A 27,810-nucleotide genomic window follows, 5' to 3' on the forward strand; every position below is an offset into this window, starting at 1 on the left:
TCCGGCTAGCAGATACTAGGGGAGGCTTGGAGTCGGCCCAGGCACAGTTCTGCAGAAAGATGCCCAGAATGTCAATGCTCCCTCGTCATGTCAACTGACAGACAAGAAGAAGTTGAACATTGCTTCAACTTCTTGGCTTTCTTCTTGTGCCTAGATTTACTTGATCACCCCCAAGGACTATATAGGGTCCGCAATGTCATTTCTGGCACGGACTGTGCTGATGGCAGATGTGAATCCTATCCACCTACTGGTGCGCAAGGCTACTGCTCACAAAAAGTCTTCCAGATACAGTCTGACGCCTGGGCAGAATTCAAAGGAATCTATTCAAAGGTAAAAATCTGCAGTTAGAAGGCGCTATTAGATTTCCTTGTTTGCTTGTGCCTTACCAAAGAGTAATTCACCCCAATATCATCTATATTAAGGTATTTAAATAGAATGCCACTATTTCCATTCACCTATACATTCTGCAATACCACTCTATGTGATGCCATTGTTTTGACCACTTTGCCACCTTCAGACGAGAACTAGCAATATGCAAATCGGCCTTCATCCTGCTCCCATGGGAACAGTCCAGCCCAACCTACCAGACCAGCTTCCATCATAATGGGAACACTCAGCCTATAGGGGCAGAGTCAGTAAGGTGCATCTTGAGTACAAAGTCAAAGTGAGCACTGGTACCACTTACCAGCTGTAATTAAGGTGCTGCACAGAGACAATCAAAAAAGTGATAGATGGTTTGCTTGAATTATTTCAGCCATGGGTAATTAATCTGGGCAGCAAACTAGTAGTCCACCATGCTCCGGTAAACAGGAATTAATTGTATGGATGGACTGGAATGTGGTCCAGAGTAATCACCACTGACTGAAGTTAAATTAGGCAATGCACCCATTGTGTTCTTATTTTACTCAGTGTGACACTATTATCTCTATAGCACAATTACATAGCAATTCTAGTCCATTCAAAGCATTTTAATGTTATCAGGTTTGGGGATCCCTGTAATACGTGCTGGTACAGTGTGGTAGCAGCAAATCTGTACCCTATGCTTTGTTATATAGCATAACTGTAAGGAAATGCCTCCTTGGCATGGTTGCCCCCTGACTTTTTGCCTTTGCTGATGCTATGTTTACAATTGAAAGTGTGCTGAGGCCTGCTAACCAGGCCCCAGCACCAGTGTTCTTTCCCTAACCTGTACTTTTGTATCCACAATTGGCAGACCCTGGCATCCAGATAAGTCCCTTGTAACTGGTACTTCTAGTACCAAGGGCCCTGATGCCAAGGAAGGTCTCTAAGGGCTGCAGCATGTCTTATGCCACCCTGGAGACCTCTCACTCAGCACAGACACACTGCTTGCCAGCTTGTGTGTGCTAGTGAGGACAAAACGAGTAAGTCGACATGGCACTCCCCTCAGGGTGCCATGCCAGCCTCTCACTGCCTATGCAGTATAGGTAAGACACCCCTCTAGCAGGCCTTACAGCCCTAAGGCAGGGTGCACTATACCATAGGTGAGGGTACCAGTGCATGAGCATGGTACCCCTACAGTGTCTAAACAAAACCTTAGACATTGTAAGTGCAGGGTAGCCATAAGAGTATATGGTCTGGGAGTTTGTCAAACACGAACTCCACAGCACCATAATGGCTACACTGAAAACTGGGAAGTTTGGTATCAAACTTCTCAGCACAATAAATGCACACTGATGCCAGTGTGCATTTTATTGTAAAATACACCACAGAGGGCACCTTAGAGGTGCCCCCTGAAACTTAACCGACTATCTGTGTAGGCTGACTAGTTTTAGCAGCCTGCCACAAACCGAGACATGTTGCTGGCCCCATGGGGAGAGTGCCTTTGTCACTCTGAGGCCAGTAACAAAGCCTGCACTGGGTGGAGATGCTAACACCTCTCCCAGGCAGGAATTGTCACACCTGGCGGTGAGCCTCAAAGGCTCACCTCCTTTGTGCCAACCCAGCAGGACACTCCAGCTAGTGGAGTTGCCCGCCCCCTCCGACCAGGCCCCACTTTTGGCGGCAAGGCCGGAGAAAATAATGAGAAAAACAAGGAGGAGTCACTGGCCAGTCAGGACAGCCCCTAAGGTGTCCTGAGCTGAGGTGACTCTGACTTTTAGAAATCCTCCATCTTGCAGATGGAGGATTCCCCCAATAGGGTTAGGATTGTGACCCCCTCCCCTTGGGAGGAGGCACAAAGAGGGTGTACCCACCCTCAGGGCTAGTAGCCATTGGCTACTAACCCCCCAGACCTAAACACGCCCTTAAATTTAGTATTTAAGGGCTCCCCTGAACCCTAGAAAATTAGATTCCTGCAACTACAAGAAGAAGGACTGCCTAGCTGAAAACCCCTGCAGAGGAAGACCAGAAGACGACAACTGCCTTGGCTCCAGAAACTCACCGGCCTGTCTCCTGCCTTCCAAAGATCCTGCTCCAGCGACGCCTTCCAAAGGGACCAGCGACCTCGACATCCTCTGAGGACTGCCCCTGCTTCGAAAAGACAAGAAACTCCCGAGGACAGCGGACCTGCTCCAAGAAAAGCTGCAACTTTGTTTCCAGCAGCTTTAAAGATCCCTGCAAGCTCCCCGCAAGAAGCGTGAGACTTGCAACACTGCACCCGGCGACTCCGACTCGGCTGGTGGCGATCCAACACCTCAGGAGGGACCCCAGGACTACTCTAAGACTGTGAGTACAAAAACCTGTCCCCCCTGAGCCCCCACAGCGCCGCCTGCAGAGGGAATCCCGAGGCTTCCCCTGACCGCGACTCTTTGAATCCTAAGTCCCGACACCTGGGAGAGACCCTGCACCCGCAGCCCCCAGGACCTGAAGGACCGGACTTTCACTGGAGGAGTGACCCCCAGGAGTCCCTCTCCCTTGACCAAGTGGAGGTTTCCCTGAGGAACCCCCCCCTTGCCTGCCTGCAGCGCTGAAGAGATCCCTAGATCTCCCATTGACTTCCATTACAAACCCGACGCTTGTTTCTACACTGCACCCGGCCGCCCCCGCGCTGCTGAGGGTGAAATTTCTGTGTGGACTTGTGTCCCCCCCGGTGCCCTACAAAACCCCCCTGGTCTGCCCTCCGAAGACGCGGATACTTACCTGCAAGCAGACCGGAACCGGGGCACCCCCTTCTCTCCATTCTAGCCTATGTGTTTTGGGCACCACTTTGAACTCTGCACCTGACCGGCCCTGAGCTACTGGTGTGGTGACTTTGGGGTTGCTCTGAACCCCCAACGGTGGGCTACCTTGGACCAAGAACTGAACCCTGTAAGTGTCTTACTTACCTGGTACAACTAACCAAAACTTACCTCCCCTAGGAACTGTGAAAATTGCACTAAGTGTCCACTTTTAAAACAGCTATTTGTCAATAACTTGAAAAGTATACATGCAATTTTTATGACTTAGAGTTCCTAAAGTACTTACCTGCAATACCTTTCAAATGAGCTATTACATGTAGAATTTGAACCTGTGGTTCTTAAAATAAACTAAGAAAAGATATTTTTCTATATAAAAACCTATTGGCTGGATTTGTCTCTGAGTGTGTGTACCTCATTTATTGTCTATGTGTATGTACAACAAATGCTTAACACTACTCCTTGGATAAGCCTACTGCTCGACCACACTACCACAAAATAGAGCATTAGTATTATCTATTTTTACCACTATTTTACCTCTAAGGGGAACCCTTGGACTCTGTGCATGCTATTCCTTACTTTGAAATAGCACATACAGAGCCAACTTCCTACAATAACTATATAAGTGAAATGCAAATTTGTGGAATAACATGTTAGGCGTTTTGGGGGTTTACAAGGACTTGCTCTTAGGGGAGTTTTAAAATGTGCTTTAGCTTAAGAACACCCACAAAGAAGCCCTCACAGATGATCTGCAACCTAAACCAACTTGAGAACACTGTAACTGATACTGTCAATTTCTTCTAAACTGAGAATTTTCTATTACCAAGCTATGTTTTGCTTGCGCTGCCTACCAATTACATGTACTTTAAGATTAGAACATATTCATATCAATAACAAGAGTTTGTAATGATGTGTTAACAAAAAATACATCTATACTACAAAGCACAAAATAAGTTTTAAGTCATATTTGGCAATTTATTTCCTTTCAGCTTTGGTAAGGATCTCAAATTAAGCTGACAAATTCACAACAGGTAAAAGTGAAAACGCTTCTTCATAGTTAGGCTTTGAAGCATCACACAGAAATATCTGTAGGGCAAAATGTGCACATTTAAGACATGTTCAGATTGTACCATAATTCAGTAACACTATCTAAGTTCGGGTTTACAATATCACATTGCAACCATCAGGGCAAGCATAGATTTACATCAACACTTCCCTGTGGAACGACTCCTGGTGGCCTACTGAACTACGACCAGCATCCACTCCGACAGACCATGCTCCCAAACTTGGCAGCATCCTGGACAGCAAGCGAACCATGAAAAACCAGATCAACACAGTCTCTTCCTTATGCTTCCTCACTCTTTGCATGCTCTGTAACATATTTTAATAGCACCCTGTCAACAACAGACAAACCGTCACTCAAGCCCTCGTCACCAGCCGGCTGGACTACGGAAAAGCACTGTACATAGGAATCACCACGAACCTCCTGAAGAGACTACAGACCATACAGAATTTGAGGCCAGATTCATCCTCAATCTCCCCAAACAGACCCACACCATCCTCCATATGGTTTTGTCCACCTCTGGTAGTTTAATAGAGGTCTCTAGCATTTCTAGGGGAGGAAGTGAGGGAGTGGACAATGTGCCGTTGGTTAACGAAACCACAACCGACTTGACATCTTCCTCTTTTTTTAGTAGAGTTAGAGAGATACAGAAAAGGAACACTTTTAGACTACAACAAACCCAACACAAATGCCAGATAACACAAGAGGTAAGAAAGGTGGCAAAAAGCAACCCAAGGGAAAGGATGGTTACCAGGTTTTTATGCCGAAATCAAAAGAATTGAATGCAACCTTGCTTGCCTCTACATGTCATGCCAACCCCTTTGATGAAAATGATGTACAGGTTGTCAATCTTGCTAATCTGCCTTTATCTGTTGATCAAATAAATGTATTACGCATGGGATTGGGTTTTCGTCCTACTGTGAATCCTGACTATGCTCAATTACAAATTGACCTGTTCAAGTTTGTATGCAGTCTGAAACAGAGAAAATATTTTAAAGAAAAACCTGCTTTTGTTGGCCCATCTGTACTTCCATCGGCAGAGTGTAACAGAACTATTAGGGCTATTCAGTTCCTTGTAATGAAACATGACAATTCTCCACCACCTCCTATGGAGAACCTGCTCAAACATCTGGACATGACACCTAATCATGCCTGGACTGAGGGCTCAAACCTAAAGCCACATTTACACCCAACACACCTACTGACAATCACAATGTTGTTTTCTATAGGGCTGTCACACAAGAGATCTATAAATTGGAAGATAAAAATGTCTCCAATCAAACGTTTGGTTGATAATTTAAATGCCAGGGAACGGGCAGCATTGGAGGAACTCGAGAATAACACTGGCATGGTCATCAAGGAGGCAGATAAAAGAGGCAATGTTGTTGTTATAAACAGGTCGAACTATATTGATGAAATCAACAGACAACTTTCGGATGACCCTTTTGACAGGAATCACCCAGGTTATTGAAAGGATTCAACCATTGGAGAGACCTCTGTCTCATTACAGATTATAAGTTAAAACATACCATGTGCCCCATGCCTATACATACTCCCTAAAATACATAAACCTGGTTCTTTTCCACCAGGCATGCCCATAATCTTGGGTACTGGCTTCACAATGGAACAAAACTCAGAGTACATTGACATTTTCTTTCAGCCGCTTTGGTTCAAAACTTACCTTCTTTTTTTATGCAACTCCTAAGATCGGTTATGTTGATTGGAAGGCACAAAATGGACAGAGGACTGCTGTTTTGTTACCCTTGACATCAACTTCCTTTACATGTGTATAGGAAAGTGCTTCTTTTGACATTGTCACACCCCACACACTTTATGCCTTGTTTCTGGTGCAGTTTCGACTGAAAGTGCAATGGGTCCCTATGAAACCGGTCCCCAGTGCCAGACCTCCTTCCCTAAAACTGCATAGTCATTTTTCCCAATTGGCAAAGCTTTAGCTACCACTGTAAGCCCATAGTACATGGTACTCCTGGTACCTAGGGCATGGGGCGATAAAGGATGGACCCTGAGGGTTGCAGCACGAATTGTGCCACCCTCCCAGACCACTGCATTAAGTGCGCACATCATTTTTTTCACAGGCTGTGTCTTGGTGCAGAACTAAAATGAAACCATGACATGGCACACAGCCTGTGTGCCATGTCCCCTTTACACTGCATACAATATATGCAAGTCACCACTCTAGCAGGCCTTCCAGCCTTAAAGGCAGGTGCATTATATTGCATGTGAGGGCATACCTGCATGAGCAGATATGCCTCTGCTATGACTCTGTCAATTCTCAAGCATAGTCAGTGAACAGTGAAGCCATTTTAAGTATATGTGTTGGACACTTGTCAATATGAGTTTCCCTGCTACGTGACGTCTTCACTGACAACCGGGATGTTTGGTATCAAACATCTCTAATTAATAAACCTTCACTGAACTCAGTGATGGATTTATTAATACATGCACTAAGAGGGCACTTTAGAGGTGCCCTCCTGAAAAACCTACCAACTCCTAGCGTGGGCACTAACTTGTCAAAACCAATACAGCCACCTTAGGATTCTCGCCCCCTGAGGTGAGAGCCAGTGCTCTGTGCAGAGGTGTGACCTCCTCTCCCAGTCAGGATGGACATTCCAGGGCTGGGAGCTCCAAAGGCCTTGCCACCGTTGAAATGCGATGAGGCCTCTCCAAATGGTAGAGAAGGCCAACCCCCAGTTCCTAACCCCAGTTCTGGCTGAAGGACTGGAGGGAGAATTGGTTAAATTAGGAGGAGTGCCCACTCCATGCCAGACCCACCTCTAGGGTGGACGAGCTGAAGTTGGCACTTCTTTTTAAATTCCTCCATCTTGATTGGAAGGAATTAGGCCACCAGGGTTAGGGCTATGCCCACTTCCAAAAGGAAGTGATCATAGGAAGGGTGTAGTCACCCTAAAGGTGAGTTGCCCACTGACTACCACCTGGCAAGCCCTGTAACACCGCAAAAGTCAATATTTAAGTGCCCTAAACCCCTCCCCCCACACCTGGACCCTAGAACTCAGATTCCTGTCGGCCTAAGGACTAGACAACAAAAAAGTTGCCCCAGCAAAGAAGACAAAGGACGATTTGTCCTGCAGCCTCCAAAGCCGTGGGAGGACTGCCTGCCTTTGATAAAGACCAAAAACTCCAGTGGACAGCAGACCTGTCCAAAAGAAACCATCATCAAAGAAGAAGTAGTCTGCCTTAGGCAGTGGCGTAGCGTGGGGGGTGCAGGGGGGGCCGGCCGCACCGGGCGCAACATCTTGGAAGAGACTAAATCCACGGGTTAGGGGGCACAAATTACTTGCCTTGCCCCAGGTTAGGGGGCGCAAATTACTTGCCTTGCCCCGGGTGCTGACAACCCACGCTACGCCACTGGCCTTAGGAACTGCTAAACCACCTCCGCACCCGATGCCCACAGCCCGAGTCCAAGTGGCCCACCAAACCGGTGAAGGTTCCTCAGCGCTTGACCCCTGCTGGACTCCTCAGCGACACCTGCAGCCTAAATCCGAGGACTCCCTCTGACCGCGACATGCCCTGTAAGCTGTTTCCGATGCCAAAAGAAACCCCTGCACCCGGAGCCCCTGGGCCTTGGGGAGCTGGGCTGTCAGTGTCCCTACGACCCCAGCTGTGTCCTCACCTGGCCTCCTGGCCAGAGCCTGTTTCTGAACCGGATCTCCTCCACTGAATAACATTAAGTGCCCGACGCTGTGTTGGCACTCTGCACCTGACCGCCCCTGTGCTGCTGAGAGTGTAAGTTTGGTGATGCCTTGGGGTCCCCCTTGTTCTTACCTCAACTCCAGGAGATCGACCCCCGACTCTGTTTTACTCACCTGTAAGCAGCACTTCAGTGGAGGCCACCTGTCTCCATTGGATAGCACTGGGCACCCGATGCTATGTTGGCCCTCTGCAACCAGCCGCCCCTGTGCTGCTGATGGTGTAAGTTTGGTGCTGCCTTGTATGCCCCTTGGTGATTGCCTCAACCCCTGGAAAGCAACCGCTGACACCGCTTGTTCTTACCTGGGAGCAGCACATCTTCATTCTCCCTCCAGTCTCCACTGATTAACACTGGGCACCCAACTCCGACTCTGACCTCTGCACCCCCCACCCCTGTGCCTCTGTGGGTGCACTCTTGGTACCAATCTGAACCTTGCCCTGTGCTAGTCTAAAACCCTGATGACTGGGATTCTAAGTCGTATACATACCTGCTGACCACATTACTGTTTTCCTCCCACAGGTTAACAAGACTCTGAAAATTGAAATTTTTGAAACAGCCAAGTATTTTTATTTTAAAAACTGATTACCTTATAACAAAGTTCTTTGGTTCAAAGCATATATAAAAGCAACTGTGATTTTTCTAAGTTGGTCTCGGACTTATTCTTTGAGTGAGTGTCTCATGTATTGCCTCTGTGAGTACAACAAATGCTTAACAAGATTCCTTGATAAGCCTAACTGCTTGCCCACACTACCACAAAAGAGCACTAGAACTATCTATTTCTGCAAGCCTTTGGGGATCCACTGGACTCTCATTAGACAGCATAATTCATTTTAGTGCACTACATAGAGAGCCATCTTCCTACAGCATTCTAAACCAGCAGTCAAAGAGATTATAAAAGCTCTACCCCTCACCCCCCCAACTAGAAAAAACACAGGGGTAGAAAAAGTGGGTGCAAATGTTCTATGTCAGACCTCACTTTATAAGTCTGCATCTGTACAGCTTACAGAAATCAAGCTCAGTTCCATATTAAAGAAATTTCTTTAAAGATGAAAGTCAAACTATTTCTCAATAAGCACAACTCACCTGCTCGGAGTAGCATTCCTTTTTTCCCTTCAAAATATAGTACGGTCGTGATTTAAGGTTGGCTTGAATGTTCCCAAAGCATAGCACTGTCCAAAAGAGTTTTACAACTGGCTTGAAATACCCAAACATTTTACAATAATTTGTGAGTTCTGATGGAGGATTGGACTTAGAAATCTATATCATTTGATTGAGTCACTTTTCTCTGTCACTTCTAGATTCAACAAGCTTCCAGTTGGTTTTTTTGGCTGAAAATGCTTGAAACAATCTTTCCTATTTTCTCTATCAACTGCCGCAATACATTGTTCAATTTTCCATAGCCTAACAACAAGATTATGGCAACTTCTTGTACCTGGATTTCCTAAACTTTAACTTATAGAGCACACACTGCCCATTAAAGTGCTGGGACTCCATTTCCAGTAAATAGGCAAAAGCTTCACTGACTTGCAATTCTTGAAAACACGGTCTTTAAATGTCTTTCCATTTGCAATAAACCCCTACATTATCTGGGTCCCATGTTGCTTCAATCACGCTTTTGATTCAACATCTTCATTCTGCTTCTGAGAAACTTCTGATGGTCCCTTTTGTCTGGCATGCTCGCCTGCTGGTATTGTTCTTGTCTACTCAATTCCGAACAGTGGTAATCACTGCCCCAATCATTTCAGATGTGAGTCATATTTTCTTTCATTCTGGAAAGAACCCTAAGACCAGACGGCTCACATTTTCTATTTCTCTATAGGTGACCATGTTCGTGCCCATGGCCACTGCTGCACTATTCAAAATGTTATATTCATTACTAGTTGGTTCTCCATTTTTAGTGGACCCCAAACATTTTTCAATGGAATCCCAGGTCAAAGGCAAGCCATTGCACATCTAAACTATTTTCTAGCTCAAACTTCTGATTGCATGATAAAGCAAATAGTAATGTTTCTGTGAAGGGATATCAAACTGGTGCATGATGTCAAATTGTACATACTCTGAGCACATATGGTCTAAATGTGTGTGCATCAAAAGAACATGGGGTGTGAAGAAGGTATTCAAGTTCTAAAAAGGGCTAAAACTGTAAAGAAGACAAGCACTACTGTATCTAAAATCCCATGGGGAGCAGAGACAAGACTGATTTGCATATAGCTGGATCAAAACTGGGGTGGCGTGGTGGACAAAAAAACAATAGATTAAACCCAGATTTCTGTGACTGAGGGTGAATGTTTGCATTGTTCGGCATTCCATCTATCATCTATTCTTTTTGTTTTTGTCACCCTAAGTGTGAAGGGTATGCCCAGACATGGGTCCTGTGCTCACTGCGCCACTGGATTCAAGCTAGCCTGGCTGATGACGGGTGATAACCTGAAACTGGTGCCAAGATGCTGGTTTCTGGTCTAGGGTGGCCCTGGCTGCCACAATGATAACTACCACCGAAAGAAGGCTGAAGTTATTTCAGCTGTCAATCTGCATGCATGAAGGTGAAAGTTGAGGATGATGAAGAAGAGAACCTGCCCCCCTGCTGTGATTGTGGAGCCTCCTGGAGCAACAGCCTGATAGAGCGATAGAGAGAGCTGTAGCCCTACTCTGCTTGAAACTTTCAAGGGCTGAGTCAGCCTTGCCCCGAACAAACAAGTTCCACCGAATAGCATGTCCATCTGCATGTCCATCTGCGAGGACTGGATGTCACTCAAGAGCACAATAGAGAAGTCGCCACACATGGCAACACTGGTGCCAAAAGCCAACCTAATTGAGACTGGTGTCCAACCCATAACAAATCATGAACTTAGCTGTGTCCCAGCCATCCTTAATAGCCTGAGAAAGAACAGGACGAAGGTCTTCAAGAAGACCATGGAGGACTTGTACCACCAAGTCCCAGAGAGCATGAGAGTAACGACCCAACAAACAAGAGATGTTAATTGAAAGCAGGGGACAAAGGGCTCAGAAGAGGCACTTTCCAAATGTCTCCACTCTTGTTGACTACCTGTCAAGCAGAGCGAAAGGGAAGTTGTTGGGGGGTGATTTGGTTAATAGAAGCTTATGCCACAAGGCTCCTTGGAGAGGGGTGTCGTAACCAGAAGGCTGGCTCACCTGGAGCATGGCAGTGGCATCTGCCTATTTGTTGGTTAACAGGAGGGAAAGTACAAGGTTTAGCCCAAGCTTCTAGGAGGGTATCTGTCAGGCCTCATTAAAAGGGAGAAGAGGCTCAGAAGCAGTCTGGACAGGCTGCAAGACTTCAGACAAGATGTTCTATTTTACCCCCATGGTAGAGAGGTTAAGGTAAAGACCTTCAGCAACCCTGTGCATGAGCTTGACGGAGGCAGATTCTTCGGTGAAAGGACCAGAAGAAGAGAAACCGTCTGTTTGAGGAAGTTCCCAGCCCACTCACCTCTTTCAAGTTCTCATACCAAATGTCACACATTGGGCTGAACAAACTCAACACCCTTGTCACATTGGTTATCGATTTCGTTCGGAAAAGGCAGTGTAAGGAATGATGTGTGCCTGTGGTAAAGTGAGAGCTAAAACCTTGATCAGATTTGGTGTGAAGTCGTTTGAAACCAGACTGATGTTGAGTCAGAGAGAACAATCAAGGCCACCTGTTGAGGCAGCGAAATTAGTGACTCACGGACTGGTATGGTTGTTGGTCCCTGGAGTGTGGTGGGTGCTGGAGTCAAGGGCAGAAGTGGATCAGTGGGTTCAGTAATCCAGAAGGAAAGGTTCTTGGCTCTATGTGTGCCACAAAGCCATCCAGAGAGAGTCAGTAAAAATCCAAAGAGGTGGAGCATAGCTGTGTGGAATTCTTCAATGTGGTGCAGCAAATTCAGATTGTGCAGTACCCAGTAGCGGAATCAGCTCCGAAGACATCAGACTTTACGTATGGGACTGTTGGTGCCACACATGCAATTCGTCAGGGGAATAGAAATGGAGAACCTACACTTTGACTTCTTATGTTTTTTGTGCTTACAGGAGACTTTGAGCGCAATGATGACCAGCCTCTACAGAGGTTCAGTGGACTTGGGGAGCGGGATCAAGCCTTCGACTTAGAGCTGTCCCGGTTCTGCATCTTCTTGTGCTTGGCAACAAAAAATTCACCTTGCATTCTGTGATGGCTCATAGACATGCATTTTCTTAAGGTCGTGGGAGTTGTGGCGGGACCCTAGACACCACAGGCAAATCTGATGGTGATCTGTCACAGACAGCTGCTAGCGGCTGTCCTTACAGGGCCTAGAACCTGTCATCTTAGGAAGTGACATCCCTTGTATACAGTAGCATTTTGAAGGCACCCCCCCCCCCAAAGAGGTTGTCTCTGAGAGAAGCTGCAGATGTCGTCTGGAGGTACAGAAAGGAAGGAACTGACGTCAGCTCGCAGGAGTGGTGCCTATACAGATCCTGCACACTATTTACGGAGCAGAAAGGTGTCAGTGCAGAGGGGCAATTTGATCATTTCAGGCACACGTAAGCATTGCCGACAAGTTTCTAGATCCAGTCTGGTGCTTGAGGGAATGTTCAAAAGGTGAAGAATCTGCAGCTAGAAGTCTTTAACAGAAACAAAGTATTCACAGAAAGAATTTCAGATGTTTCTAATTCTACTGTATACTGTGTAATCGGTCCTACAAGAGGCCCTCCAAATACAGAAACATATAGATGTCACCTAATCTAATGTTACACTGCTATTGCATATCCTTAGGCTCCTTCAGATAGATTCTGTCTGATCCTTAGGCCACCCAGTTGTTTTGTCACTAACTGTAAAAGAAACACAAGACACCCACATGTCTTTTTGGGCTGAGCACTGTCACTTGAACTGAACTGCTTTGAATAAGATGTATAGGTCACTAATCAAGAACCTTCAATGCATATGTGCTGACTCAGTAAAATGTATTACATATGAAAAAGCAACTCCACATCTAAATTAAAGTTCACAGATTATGAGTTACACTAAATTTCTTTGAGCAATCAGATATACAGACTTGTCTGCCAAAACCTCACGCCTTCAAGCCTCTTGGGTGGCCAAAGCTTTAACTTTTTACAGCTATGGTGGTCCCATTATCTTTAAATATCTTATTGTCCAACCATTCCGGTCTAACACAGTGTATGCCCCCATTTCACAGCCCCAAGATTACCTGAATACATACTCACATTAGTGATGCATCCTTTAATCAACATCAAATACTTTTTCTATAGCCTTAAAACTAAAAGTTTCTACTGACTGTAAACACTCGGCCAGCAGACCTTTTGCGCCTAAGTGATGATGGCAGTGCAACTTTGAAATTGATATCATCAAATCAATATTGTTTTGGGTGTCTATTTTATAACCCGCAGGACAGTATCAAAAATATCCTTGATCTGACTAATAATGGAAATTAAATGGGCATCAATGTAAACTACAGATGTAGAAGTGGTTTTCATACATAAAACTCAGCTCTGAGAAGATTAAGCTAAACCTGTTAAAGGCAATTCATGTCTTTTGGCTCTCTCATTGGATATTCACTTAGAGATGAGTAGCTGTGGTATTTCAAATTCGCAGACTGTTTAAATGCCTACTGCATGGACGTATATTGTCAAGTCATAATAATGCATAAAAAGAAACAGGTGACCTGTTTCACCTTTGACCAGACATTGAATGTGCCAATCTCTTCAGATTAAATACAATAGTTTGGGTATTTGCTGACGCATTAACAACCTTCATGAAATACATACAGAACACATTGATTTACACATAATCCCCATGAAGGTGGTATTTATTTATTCAAAAAGTTTTAACCCCTTTCCTGCCAGGCCTTTTCCACCTCAGGTGCAAGGCCTTTTGTTGGCTATTTGGGCAGTTCGCGCTTAGGCCCTCATAACTTTTTGTCCACATAAGCTACCCACGCCACTTTTGCATTCTTTTTTTCCAACAGCATAGTGATTCTAGAGGTACCCAGAGTCTGTGGGTTCCCCTAGAGGAGACAAAGAAATTAGCCAAAATACAGCAAATATTTTTAGCCCTGATGCAAGTGGCACGCAGCGGAGGAGAAATACAGTAAGGTAATCACGTCTGCTATCTCCCTTCTGCTCAAATTCAGTAACTTTAAACACAGCGATCACTTTGGGTAATATAAATTAATGTTTTAAACTGTATTTTAAGGAACGCTCGGACGATAAAAGCCTATTTTGCACAATCTGTATACAATTGATCAGAGTCTGCATATAATTGTTCAGAGACTTTTTTTTTCCCTATCAGCCCGCACCTAGGTCTGTGTTTAGAGGCCAGGTGTTGGGTATCTACAGAACGTAGTTAGCTCACGCCATTTCTTCCCTTCTTAAAAAAGGGACTGCTGCGACCGCCATTTTGGGCCAGTTAGCGGTATAGCCTTTCTCGGCATCCAGGCTATTTTTAGCCTCGATGCAAGTGGTGCGCAGCGGGCGCGCCAAAGGCAAGCCCGTTTTTGCCCGTCCGCGCCAGAACGAGCCCAGAGCTCAGTCGTGCTGCTCAGGATATCGCCAAAGAAGCCAGAATTAAATATGAGTCGGATATTCTCTATCACTTAAATACTGCTACCCAGAGTCTCTGTATCAACACTATAGATCCCAGGAGCATGGGACATCAATGTTCTTTCTGCCATTGGTCCCCAAAACTGACGCTAGTTAAGTCAGCAGCCTTAGAAGTTAACAAAGGTTTAATTATTTTAGATAACTGTCTTTCTTTGGTGGCACATAAACTTGATATTCATCTTTTTTTAGAGCAGACTAAACATATGATCCTTTTCTTGACAGAAACCTGGTTACATGAAGGCTCAGCACCTGATGTTGCACTGGCACTACCCAATGGATATCTATTAAGTAGACTCAATAGAGTCAATACCAGAGGTGGAGGCATTGCACTAATCTATAGGAACACCTTCTCGGTTAATTCATATCCACTACAGATTATAGGGTGTGAAAGTATGTTCTTTTCTATCAACCTGAACCCTCAATTTTCCTTTTCAGGTGTCCTGGTCTATCGTCCTCCGGGTCCTACCGAAAACTTTCTGCATTCCTTGGCAGAGAATATTTCGGAGTTAGTATGTACTAAATCTAACTTTACTCTATTAGGCGATTTTAACATTCATGTGGAAGAGGTAAATAGTTCAATAACTAAACTACTAATGGCAGATATGAATGCCCTTGATTTGATACAATTGATTATGGGCCCAGCACACAATAAAGGCCATACGATTGATCTGTTGTTTTCAAATATTAACGTATTAAGACCTATGACATATCCTTTGGCATGGTCGGACCATTTTCTGATAAGATTGGAATTAACTGTGCCTAGACATAAGAAAATGACTCTTAATACACGTCCACTGTCCAGGCGTTGGTACAAGCTAAATGCGGAGGCATGGACCAACACACTGGAAAAGAATAAGATAATCAGTCAAAACAGTGTTACGGACCTGTCAAAGTCCTTCAACAACTGGATCTCCAGTAGTTTAAATAAACTCTTACCACTTTCCGATATAGGGAAAGGTTGTTGCAGGCGGAACTCTCCTTGGTTTACCCTGCATCTACTTCAATATAAAAGAGATTGCAGGAAATCAGAAAGGAGATGGGAGTAAGTTACAGGATGAAATTTCAAAACAAGATTATAAAAAAGCGATTTGGTTACATCATACCGAAATTAAAGCTGCCCAAACTAGATACTATACTGTAAAGATTGAACAGGCGGCTAATTCTCCCAAAGAGATCTTCCGGGTCCTCAATGAAATCACTCAGTCTCAAGAGGACATGGCACCCCTGGATGTATCTCAAGAGCATGTTAAGAATCTGGCACTATATTTTCAACAAAACGTTTTAGATGTCTATTCGTCTTTTCCCTGTGCTTTGAACACTGCACAGAAGGCTTCCAAACAAAAGTCGATGGATCATATGATCCTGTCAGACTTTCCTCCGATACAGGTAGATGTCGTGAAGAGACACCTAGCAACTATTAAATCAGGATCTCCTCTCAACCCAGCCCCTCCTCGGACCTTAGGCCTAGGTGCTCAAGTGACGGTCCCTGTGATTACAAAGCTTATTAATTCTTTAATGGCCTCTGGTGTAGTGCAAGAACAATGGAAGCACGCTATTATAAAACCACTTTTGAAGAAACCCAATCTCGATCCTAGACTTTTTAGCAACTATATGCTCATCTCCTTGCTGCCTGCCCTGTCTAAAATAGCTGGAAAATATGTCCATTCCCAACTCTCTCTTTTTTTGGAGGGTAATAAGGTTCTTCATTGTACTCAGACGGGCTTCAGACCAATACATGGTACTGAGACCGCACTGATCGATGTAATCGAAGGAGCCAAAACGCGCTTAGATAGGTGGATGGAAACAGCTATTATTCTTCTGGATCTCAGTGCCGCTTTTTATACAGTAGGTCTGGACATACTGGTGAATAGGATACAAGAGATCGGAATATCTGGGCTAGCCTTAGATTGGATTACCTTATTTATTAAAGATAGATCATACCAGGTATTAGATCTTATTTATCAAATTGTATCATCAGTAGATGTGGAGTCCCACAGTGGTCTTCCCTTAGTCCCATTTTATTTAATATCTATATGTTGCCACCTGCTGAAATAGTCCACCCCTTTGGGCTGGACTTGGTGTATTATTGTATCCTTTTCACGGGATTCCTGCTCTATAGAGGCAGCACTTGGTCCATGTCTCCAAGCAGTTGCCGCATGGATGACAAAAAGTAAACTAAAACTTAATAATAACAAAACGGAGGTGTTGTTCCTTGGGCAACCGACAAGGCCCAACCTGATCCCTTTTTTGATTGATGGTATAGATACTATACCCCCACCTAAAGAGCTCATAAAAAGTCTTGAAGTCTGGCTTGATCCTCAATTGTCAATGGCCCATCATGCCAATAAAATAGCTGCTACTGCCTTTGGCCTTCTTAAAATGTTAAGGCGGGTTTTTTTCATTCTACCCTTTATAGCCACAAGATTGATCATATAGGCACTGATTGGGGGTTCTAGAATTGATTACGGAAATGCCTTGTTTATTGGCTCACCTGGCTACGTGCTCAAAAGACTTCAGAGAGTTCAGAATGCCTCTGCACATCTTTTGCTGAATGTCCCCAAGCAAGAATCTATAAAAGCTGGAATCATCTCGCTACACTGGCTTCCGGTAGCAAAGAGAATATAATTTAAGACATTGTGTCATGTGCATAGAGCTCTGCATAATCATGGTCCAGAGATGCTTAGGTCTTTAGCTTTTTTCTACTCACCTAATAAGTTACTTAGAGCTTCCCCAGCATTTTTAGCAGTGATCCCTAAAGTGAAGAAAGCCAGATGGGGCGGAAGAACCCTGGCATACCAGGGAGCGAAGCTTTGGAATTCCTTGCCTTTCAGTATTCGAGCAATGAATCACAAATTATCTTTTCGAAAGGCTTTGAAGACCTGGCTATTTAAGGCCTAATTTTTAATATACCTAATTTCTAATATACCATTCTGTGATGTTACTGTTTTAAGTATAAGCGCTATGAGGCCTTTTGGTAGTTATGCGCTATATAAATCCATGTAACATAACATTGTATACTGGGTATACAGCAATTCTTTTGGTGAACTATAAAGAGTGAAAAATAGGGAACAAGGAAACCTGAGTATTTCCAAAATGGGCACAAGGTAAGGTGATGAGAAGCAGTGGTTATTTGCACAGCTCTAAATTCTGGGGTACCCATACTAGCATGTGAATTACAGGGCATTTCTCAAATAGACGTCTTTTTTACACACTGTCTTACATTTGGAAGGAAAAAATATAGAGAAAGACCAGGGGCCATAATACTTGTTCTGCTATTCTGTGTTCCCCCAAATCTCCGGATAAAAATGGTACCTCACTTGTGTGGGTAGGCCTAGTGGCCGCGAAAGGAACGCAACATGGACACATCACATTTTTACATTGAAATCCAACGATTTTTTTGCAAAGTGCCTAGCTCTGGATTTTGGCCTCTAGCTCAGCCGGCACCTAGGGAAACCTACCAAACCTGTGCATTTTTTTTTTTTTTTTTTTTAAACGGATCATCCAGGGGAATCCATGATGGGGTGACTTGTGGAGCTCTCACCAGGTTCTGTTACCCAGAAACCTTTGCAAACCTCTAAATTTGACCAAAAAAAGAACTTTCCTCATATTTCGGTGACAGACAGTTCTGGAATCTGAGAGGAGCCACAAATTTCCTTCCACCCAGCATTCCCCCAGGCATCCTGATAAAAATGGTACCTCATCTTGTGTGGGTAGGTCTAGTGCCCGCGACAGGAAACGCAACAGGACACATTACATTTTTACATTGAAATCCGACGCGTTTTTTTGCAAAGTGCCTAGCTCTGGATTTTGGCCTCTAGCTCAGCCGGCAGCTAGGAAAACCTACCAAACCTGTGAATTTTTGAAAACTAGACACCTGGGGAAAGCCAGGATGGGTTAACTTGGGGTGCTCTCACCAGGTTCTGTTACCCAGAATCCTTGGCAAACCTCAAATTTTGGCAACAAAAACAAATTTTCTCCTCACATTTCGGTGCTGCAAAGTTCTGGAATCTGAGTGGAGCCACAAACTTCTGTCTACCCAGCATTTCCCCAGGTGTCCTGATAAAAATGGTACCCAACTTGTGTGGGTAGGCCTAGTGACCGCAACAAGAAATGCCCCAAAACACTATGTGGACACATCAAAATTATAAAATACAAAACTACCTGTTTTTGTGGGGGCACCTGTGTGTTTGGTCCTGGGCTCAGCAGCCATTTAGGGAAACCTACCAAACCCAAACATTTCAGAAAACTAGACACCCGAGAGAGTCCAGGGAGAGGTGACATGCATGGATTCCCCATTGTTTTCTTACCCAGAATCCTCCACAAACCTCAAATTTAATTATAAAAAAAAAAAACATTTTCCCACATTTCTGTGTGGGATCACCACACTGGCAAATTTCCTACCACCCAACGTTCCACTCAGTCTCCCGATAAAAAGTATACCTCACTTGTGTAGGTGGGCCAAGTGCCTGTGACAGGGAGGAGCCAAAAACTTGTCAAAAATGAGGGGGGACCAAAGCGGATCCAAAAGGGCGGTTTGAAAAAAAATTTGGCTGACAAGTCGGGCAGAATTTTTATCAGTATAGATGCAACAATGCTGGGCAGAAGGAATTTTGTGGATTCCTGTAGATTCCGGAGGGTTCCACCACAAAAGTGAGGGAAAAATTTGTGATTTTAAGCAAAGTTGAAGGTTTGCAGGGCATTGTGGGTAAGAAAATGGTGCGGGGTGCATGTAACGCACACAACCCTGGACTCACCCAGATGTTTAGTTTTCGATGTGTCTAGGTCTCGTAGATCTTTCTACATGGTAGCATCCCGAAGTCTAAAAAATGCAGCCCTCACCATTCCAAGTGGGACGATTTTGAGAGTTAGCCAAGCTCTCATGGCCCAAATGTAAAACCAGAACCCAAAATAATCAAACGTCCTCTTGCTTGCCGAGGGATAAGATGTTTTAGTGTGCGGGGGACAGCTGAAAGACTGTTACCCCCTTCAGTTGGTGTGGGGGCATAACCATGCCCATACTGGTTGGTAGCCACCACCCCACTATTTCTTTTAATTCCCGGGGAGTGGATCGGGTGCAAATCTGCCCACCGGTGGGCAGAACAATTCTGTCCCCATTTATTTATAGTGGGGTTATGGCTATAGCCCCAACCTATTTTTTTTTTTTTTTTAAACAGATCTTCTCTGGTGGGCTTTCTGGGGGGCAGAAATGGCCAACAGTAATGTGCCCCCATGGGGAGACACGCCTACTTGTTTCTGCCCCCTTGGGGGCAGATCGGCCTAATTAAAATAAGCCGATCTGCTCCCAAGGGGGCAGAAATAGCCTAAGATAAATTTGCCCCTCAGGGGAGCGACCATTGCCTAAGGGGTCGCTCCCCTTGCCTAAAACGGACGTTTAGTGTTTCTGCCCCCCTTTGGGGCAGACTGACCTAAGAAAAATAGGCCAATCTGCCCCCAGGGTGGGTAGAAATAGCCTAAAATAAAATTGCCCCCAGGGAAGCTACCCTTGCCAAAGGGGTCGCTCCCAGTTTATAAAAAAAGAAAGAAAAAACAATCCTGCCTAGTGTTTTCTGGGCCGGTGCAGGACGAGCCGGTCTCGTCCTCGGCACATGGCAACCATGGCCGAGGATGAGACCAGCTTGTACCAGGCGCCCAAGGGGTTAAATGGTTTATATTGCCCGACATCTGTCAACAGCACAGTATACCTTAAATGGGGGCATGGCACTAACAGATTAACATTCTGTGCGTATGTATGAAAAATCTGATTTACCATCATTAATGAAAGTATGGTGTTTACCTGTCCAAGTCTGTAGGCATTCTAAGTAGCAGAATGAAAATGTCACTTACCCAGTGTACATCTGTTCGTGGCATCAGTCGCTGTAGATTCGCATGTTTTGCAATAGCTCGCCATCTGGTGTTGGGCCGGAGTGTTACAAGTTGTTTTTCTTCGAAGAAGTCTTTCGAGTCACGGGACCGAGTGACTCCTCCTTTTGTGTCCATTGCGCATGGGCGTCGACTCTATCCTCGATTGTTTTTCCCCGCAGAGGGTGAGGTAGGAGTTGTATTGTAGTAATAGTGCCCATGCAATGGAGTGACTAAGTATGTACCTATATAAGGTTGAAATGATATATATACAAATAGTTGAAGGTAACTTCCGAACTGCTACAGGCTCCCGGGGAGGCGGGTGGGCACATGCGAATCTACAGCGACTGATGCCACGAACAGATGTACACTGGGTAAGTGACATTTTCAGTTCGATGGCATCTGTCGCTGTAGATACGCATGTTTTGCATAGACTAGTAAGCAGTTATCTCCCCAAAAGCGGTGGCTCAGCCTGTAGGAGTGGAAGTAGTCTGAAACAATGTTCTTAATACGGCTTGCCCTACTGTGGCTTGTTGTGCGGATAACACGTCTACACAGTAGTGCTTGGTGAATGTGTGAGGCGTAGACCATGTGGCTGCCTTACATATTTCTTGCATTGGGATGTTTCCTAGAAAGGCCATGGTAGCACCTTTCTTTCTGGTTGAGTGTGCTCTTGGTGTAATGGGCAGCTGTCGTTTAGCTTTAAGGTAGCAGATTTGGATGCATTTAACTATCCATCTGGCTATACCTTGTTTTGATATTGGGTTTCCTGCATGAGGTTTTTGGAATGCAATAAATAGTTGTTTAGTCTTTCTGATGTTTTTAGTTCTGTCAATGTAATACATTAATGCTCTTTTGACATCTAATGTATGTAGTGCCCTCTCAGCTACGGAATCTGGCTGTGGGAAGAACACTGGAAGTTCCACTGTTTGATTTAGATGGAACGGTGAAATACCCTTTGGTAAAAATTTAGGATTAGTCCTTAGGACGACCTTATTCTTGTGTAGTTGTATAAAAGGTTCTTGTATTGTAAACGCCTGAATCTCGCTTACTCTTCTTAGGGAAGTAATGGCGATGAGGAATGCAACCTTCCAGGTTAGGAACTGTATTTCGCAGGAGTGCATGGGTTCAAAAGGTGGACCCATAAGTCTAGTTAGGACAACATTTAGGTTCCATGAAGGAACAGGTGGTGTTCTTGATGGAATAATTCTTTTAAGGCCCTCCATGAATGCTTTAATGACTGGTATCCTATAAAGGGAAGTTGAATAGGTAGTCTGCAGGTATGCAGATATTGCTGCAAGGTGTATTTTAATGGAAGAGAAAGCTAGGTTAGATTTTTGTAAGTGAAGCAAGTAACCCACTACATCTTTTGGAGTTGCGTGTAATGGTTGGATTTGATTAATATGGCAGTAGCAAACAAACCTCTTCCATTTACTTGCATAGCAGTGCCTGGTGGATGGCCTTCTGGCTTGCTTTATGACTTCCATACACTCTTGTGTAAGTTGTAAGTGTCCGAATTCTAGGATTTCAGGAGCCAGATTGCTAGATTCAGCGATGCTGGATCTGGGTGCCTGATCTGTTGGTTGTGTTGAGTTAACAGATCCGGTCTGTTGGGCAGTTTGATGTGTGGTACTACTGATAGGTCTAGCAGCGTTGTGTACCAGGGTTGCCTTGCCCAAGTTGGTGCTATTAATATGAGTTTGAGTTTGTTTTGACTGAGTTTGTTTACCAGATAAGGAAGGAGAGGGAGAGGAGGAAAAGCGTAGGCAAATATCCCTGACCAGTTCATCCATAGGGCATTGCCCTGGGACTGCCTGTGTGGGTATCTGGATGCGAAGTTTTGGCATTTTGCGTTCTCTATTGTCGCAAACAAGTCTATCTGAGGTGTTCCCCAGAGCTTGAAGTAAGTGTTCAGAGTTTGGGGGTGAATTTCCCATTTGTGGACCTGTTGGTGATCTCGAGAGAGATTGTCTGCGAGTTGATTCTGAATCCCTGGGATAAACTGCGCTATTAGGCGAATTTGGTTTTGAATTGCCCAATGCCATATCTTTTGTGCTAACCGGCTCAACTGCGTTGAGTGTGTCCCCCCTTGCTTGTTTAGATAATACATTGTTGTCATGTTGTCTGTTTTGACGAGAATGTATTTGTGAACTATTATTGGTTGGAAAGCCTTTAGTGCTTGAAAAACTGCTAGCAGTTCTAGGTGATTTATATGCAGTTTTGTTTGATGTACGTTCCATTGTCCTTGTATGCTGTGTTGATCGAGGTGTGCTCCCCACCCTGCCATGGAAGCATCTGTTGTTATTACGTATTGTGGCACTGGGTCTTGGAAAGGCCGCCCTTTGTTTAAATTTATATTGTCCCACCATAGAAGCGAGAGGTAAGTTTGGCGGTCTATTAACACCAGATCTAGAAGGTGACCCTGTGCTTGTGACCATTGTGATGCTAGGCACTGTTGTAAGGGCCTCATGTGCAGTCTTGCGTTCGGGACAATGGCTATGCATGAAGACATCATGCCTAGGAGTTGTAATATCATCTTTGCTTGTATCTTTTGTGTTGGATACATGCGTTGTATGATGTTGTTGAAGTTTTGAATTCTTTGTGGACTTGGAGTGGCTACTCCTTTTGTTGTGTTTATTATGGCTCCTAGGTACTGTTGTACTTTGCACGGCAGGATGTTTGATTTTGCGAAGTTGACGGTGAACCCCAGTTTGTAGAGGGTTTGTATGATTTGATTTGTGTGGTGTGAGCACTTTGATAACGAATGGGTCTTGATTAGCCAGTCGTCTAGATACGGGAATACATGTATTTGCTGCCTTCTGATGTGTGCAGCGACTACTGCTAGACATTTTGTAAAGACTCTTGGTGCTGTTGTTAAGCCGAAAGGCAATACTTTGAATTGGTAATGTATTCCTTTGAATACAAACCTTAGGTATTTCCTGTGCGATGGATGTATTGGTATATGGAAATACGCATCTTTGAGGTCTAAGGTTGTCATGTAGTCGTGTAGTTTGAGCAATGGTAGCACTTCTTGTAGTGTGACCATGTGAAAGTGGTCTGATTTGATGTATGTGTTTACTATCCTGAGGTCTAGGATTGGTCTTAGCGTCTTGTCCTTCTTTGGTATTAAGAAGTACAGTGAATAAACTCCTATGTTTATTTGTGTGTTTGGTACTAATTCGATTGCATTCTTTTGCAACAGTGCTTGAACTTCTGTCTCCAGGAGCTCGGAATGATGTTGTGATAAATTTTGTGCTCTTGGTGGTATGTTTGGAGGGAATTGTAGAAATTCTATGCAATAACCATGTTGGATAATTGCTAGAACCCAAGTGTCTGTAGTGATTTCCTGCCATGCTTTGTAATAATGACCTATTCTTCCCCCCACTGGTGTTGTGTGGAGGGGATGAGTGACATGTGAGTCACTGCTTAGTTGCAGGGGTTTTGGGGCTTTGAAATTTTCCCCTATTCCTAGGGAATTGCCCTCCTCTGTATTGGCCCCGAAAGCCTCCCCTGTACTGTCCCTGGTAACTGGACGGTGTTGCCTGTGAGGTGCTGGCTTGTGTGGCCTGACCCCGAAACCCCCCTCTAAAGGGTGTCTTGCGGAAGGTGCCGTAGTTTCCTCTGCTCTGCGGGGAGTAGAGTGCGCCCATTGCTTTAGCAGTGTCCTTTTTAAGTTTTTCTATCGCTGTGTCCACTTCTGGACCGAACAGTTCTTTTTCATTGAAAGGCATATTGAGAACTGCCTGCTGTATCTCTGGTTTAAACCCAGACGTTCGTAGCCATGCATGCCTTCTGATAGTCACGGATGTATTAATTGTCCTTGCAGCTGTGTCTGCTGCGTCCATGGAGGAGCGTTTCTGGTTGTTTGAAATGTTTTGACCTTCCTCAACCACTTGCTTTGCCCTTTTTTGTAGGTCTTTGGGTAGATGTTCAATGAGGTGTTGCATCTCATCCCAATGGGCTCTGTCATAGAGCGCAAGTAGTGCTTGAGAGTTGGCGATGCGCCACTGGTTTGCAGCCTGTGCTGCGACTCTCTTTCCAGCTGCATCGAACTTGCGGCTTTCCTTATCCGGGGGTGGTGCATCCCCAGATGTGTGGGAGTTGGCCCTTTTCCTAGCCGCTCCTACAACGACGGAATCTGGTGGCAGCTGTGCAGTGATGAAAACAGGGTCTGTAGGGGGCGCCTTATACTTTTTTTCCACTCTTGGTGTGATTGCCCTACTTTTGACCGGCTCCTTAAAAATTTCTTTTGCGTGCCAGAGCATACCAGGGAGCATAGGCAGGCTTTGGTAGGAGCTGTGGGTGGAGGAGAGGGTGTTGAATAAAAAGTCATCCTCGACCTGTTCTGAGTGGAGGCTTACATTGTGAAATTGTGCTGCTCTAGCCACCACTTGAGAATACGCAGTGCTGTCTTCTGGTGGAGATGGCTTCGTAGGGTATGCCTCCGGGCTGTTATCTGACACTGGGGCGTCGTATAAGTCCCATGCATCCTGATCCTGGTCACCCTGGCTCATGGTGGTGTGAGCTGGGGAATGTGATGGAGTTTGTGCTGGTGAGACGTCAATTACAGGTGGAGGAGAGGGTGGTGGAGTAACCTTTTTCACCACCTTTGTTTGTGGTGTTTGTTCAGTTTGGAACTCCAGTCTTCTCTTTCTTCTAATAGGGGGAAGGGTGCTTATTTTCCCTGTTCCCTCCTGTATGAAGATACGCTTTTGCGTATGGTCTACATCGGTAGATTGCAGCTCTTCCTCGAACCTATGCTTTCGCATTTGGGAGGTTAGTGAATGCTCCTCTGTATAAGAGCCTGAAACTGGGTCGGTTGCAGGTTGTTTTGGCACCGAAACCCTGTCTGCATCTTTTTTCGGCTCCGAGCTGACTTTTCTTTTTTTCGGGGCCGAAACCTCTCGGCGTCGATCTTCGTCGGTGCCGCTGTCTCGGCGTCGAGCCGTGTCTACACCGCTATCTCGGTGTCGATGCTTGTCTCCAGCACTTTCTCGGTCCCGAGAAGGCTGCGTACCGGTGTCTCGACCGGAGTCGGACTCTCAGCACTGTTTGGGCCTTTTTCGGTGCCGACGGTCGGTCACCGAATTTATGGGTCGAGCCATGGCCTGGTGGCAGTGGCGTCCCCTGGGCCTTGTCAATCTTCTTATGTGTTGTTTTCGACGTCTTACTCACGGTTGGTGGGTCATCGAATTCCTCGGAGTCCGATTCGTGGATCGAGAAGGTACCTTCCTCTTCTTGTTCCTCGAACTCTCGGTGGGCTGTCGGCGCGGACGCCATTTGAAGTCTTCTGGCTCGACGGTCTCGGAGTGTTTTTCGGGACCGGAACGCACGACAGGCCTTGCAGGTGTCTTCACTGTGCTCAGGTGACAGGCACAGGTTACAGACCAAGTGTTGGTCTGTATAGGGGTACTTGTTGTGGCATTTGTGACAGAAACGGAACGGGGTCCGTTCCATCGGCGTTCTTCAGCACGCGGTCGGGCCGACCAGGCCCCGACGGGGGATCGAAAAACTACCCCGAAGGGCACCGGAGCTCTTCGATCTTCGATGCGGTGTTGAATCTAACTACGCCGATCCCGAACGCAACAATACGACGAAAATCTTCCGAATTTAGCTATCTTTCCGTTCCGAAACTCGGAGCGACAGGAACACGTCCGAACCCGATGGCGGAAAAAAAACAATCGAGGATAGAGTCGACGCCCATGCGCAATGGACACAAAAGGAGGAGTCACTCGGTCCCGTGACTCGAAAGACTTCTTCGAAGAAAAACAACTTGTAACACTCCGGCCCAACACCAGATGGCGAGCTATTGCAAAACATGCGTATCTACAGCGACAGATGCCATCGAACTTATGGTTACATTTATAACTTTATAAAACTCTATGAAGGAGCATGCTCTTCTAAGTGCATGATTCTGCGATTTAAAACAAATCACATGACTAATTCGCAAGTGAAGTGTTGTTGGTATTGAGGGAGAAAGGGTGTGCAAATGTCACATCTTAGCACTTGTATAACCAGCTTATATAGGCATACTGCCTCGATTATAAAGTAAGGGAAATATAATGTGCAACCATTATGATTGACCAGTAGAGGTCTAAGATTAAAGTCTTGGAAAAATTAGACTATGGACCAAAGGATAGTCAAAAGGGCACTAGGAGTGTGATTTTCACAGATATGTAATTTATAATGCAGAACTGCTTTAGGTCCAAGACGTGAGAGTTCCTCAGGACTAACTGACCCACAAGCTTCCATCTCCGTTTCCAAAGTTATTGGACACTCTTAGGTCCACTCTATGCCATATTATTTCATATTTAACTCACCTTATTACCCTGAATCAAATGGAAATCTTTCCCATATGCTTTTAGTCCTTGTTCAAAATTCCTACACTCTTCTTCTGTCCACACTGATAGTTCCTCTGAAAGAGATGCAAGAGAAAACAACACTTAAAATTACTGCCGCACACATCCATTAAAACTCAAGGACCTGCAGTCCAATACTTCAAAACAAAAGCATCTTGTTATAAAACTGTACATGCTTCTTGAATGGTTAAGGACCTTTACTTTATCTATTATTTCAAAACACAAGCTACTATTATTAAACCTCAAAAAAGATTTCAAAATATCCCCCTTAGATGCCTCTTCCTAACAAAGAATCAATTTATTAGAACGATTTTACCGTCTAGGACTCATTCTTAAATTTGAAGTATTTTTATAGGATGCATTTTACACACTACCAACTGTTAGAAGACAGGCTAATAAATAAAATCCAACCATGTTAAGGGGTCTTGTACTGATTGCAACAACATGAATAGGTCAGCTGATGATTATGCCAAATGAAACACTGGATTTATTCAATGTTCTGGATAAGACTACTTGTAGAGCATTAACACTGAAAAAAGTTACAATGTTGCATTCTGAGTATATTTAAACAGGTACATATTTACAAGAATTTGAGTCAGGGACTTTTTAATTGCTGATGTTAGGACTATATGGCATTTGTATAGCATAGATGACCAGTGGACTGCTTTAAGAGTACTCCTGTGTTGGGTAGGTGGGTGTGTGAGCACTGATGAATTAAAAGAAGAAGAATAAACAAACCATGTTTAGAATCTACTTGGGAAGGTGTTCCAAAACACATCGCAATTAGTACGTACAAAGCAACAAAGACTCTTAAAACATTTTTGTAATTTGATATGAAACTTTTCGAAGCCAAATCTTTTCCTGTGATAAAGTGGGAAAGCAAGTAAGAGTATTTCAATCAAGCAATCAATCGGTATTTGTAGATCGAGGCTTGTCACCCTGACGGATATCGATGTGCTGCTGGGTGCCATTAGGTGCTGGCGGTCTCTCCTTGATGAAGAACCAGGTCTTGAGCTCCTTCCTGAAATTGGGAGGATGTGGCTCGGAGATGGAGGTCATTCCCGGTCTTGA

At 44.8% G+C, this 27,810-nt stretch overlaps 1 protein-coding gene across 7 annotated transcripts in view; it reads right to left on the reverse strand.

Annotated features, from left to right (window-relative positions):
* Positions 1-27,810, reverse strand: part of MIER1 (MIER1 transcriptional regulator) — a 346,656-nt gene that overhangs the window by 82,943 nt on the left and 235,903 nt on the right. For all 7 annotated transcript variants that reach the window (XM_069232476.1, XM_069232475.1, XM_069232479.1 and 4 more), the window contains one exon: positions 26,701-26,795. In XM_069232476.1, the coding sequence (XP_069088577.1) occupies positions 26,701-26,795 (95 nt within the window). The remainder of the gene's footprint in view (positions 1-26,700; positions 26,796-27,810) is intronic.

This window comes from Pleurodeles waltl, chromosome 4_2, assembly GCF_031143425.1.
Source record: "Pleurodeles waltl isolate 20211129_DDA chromosome 4_2, aPleWal1.hap1.20221129, whole genome shotgun sequence".
Classification (NCBI taxonomy): domain Eukaryota; kingdom Metazoa; phylum Chordata; class Amphibia; order Caudata; family Salamandridae; genus Pleurodeles; species Pleurodeles waltl.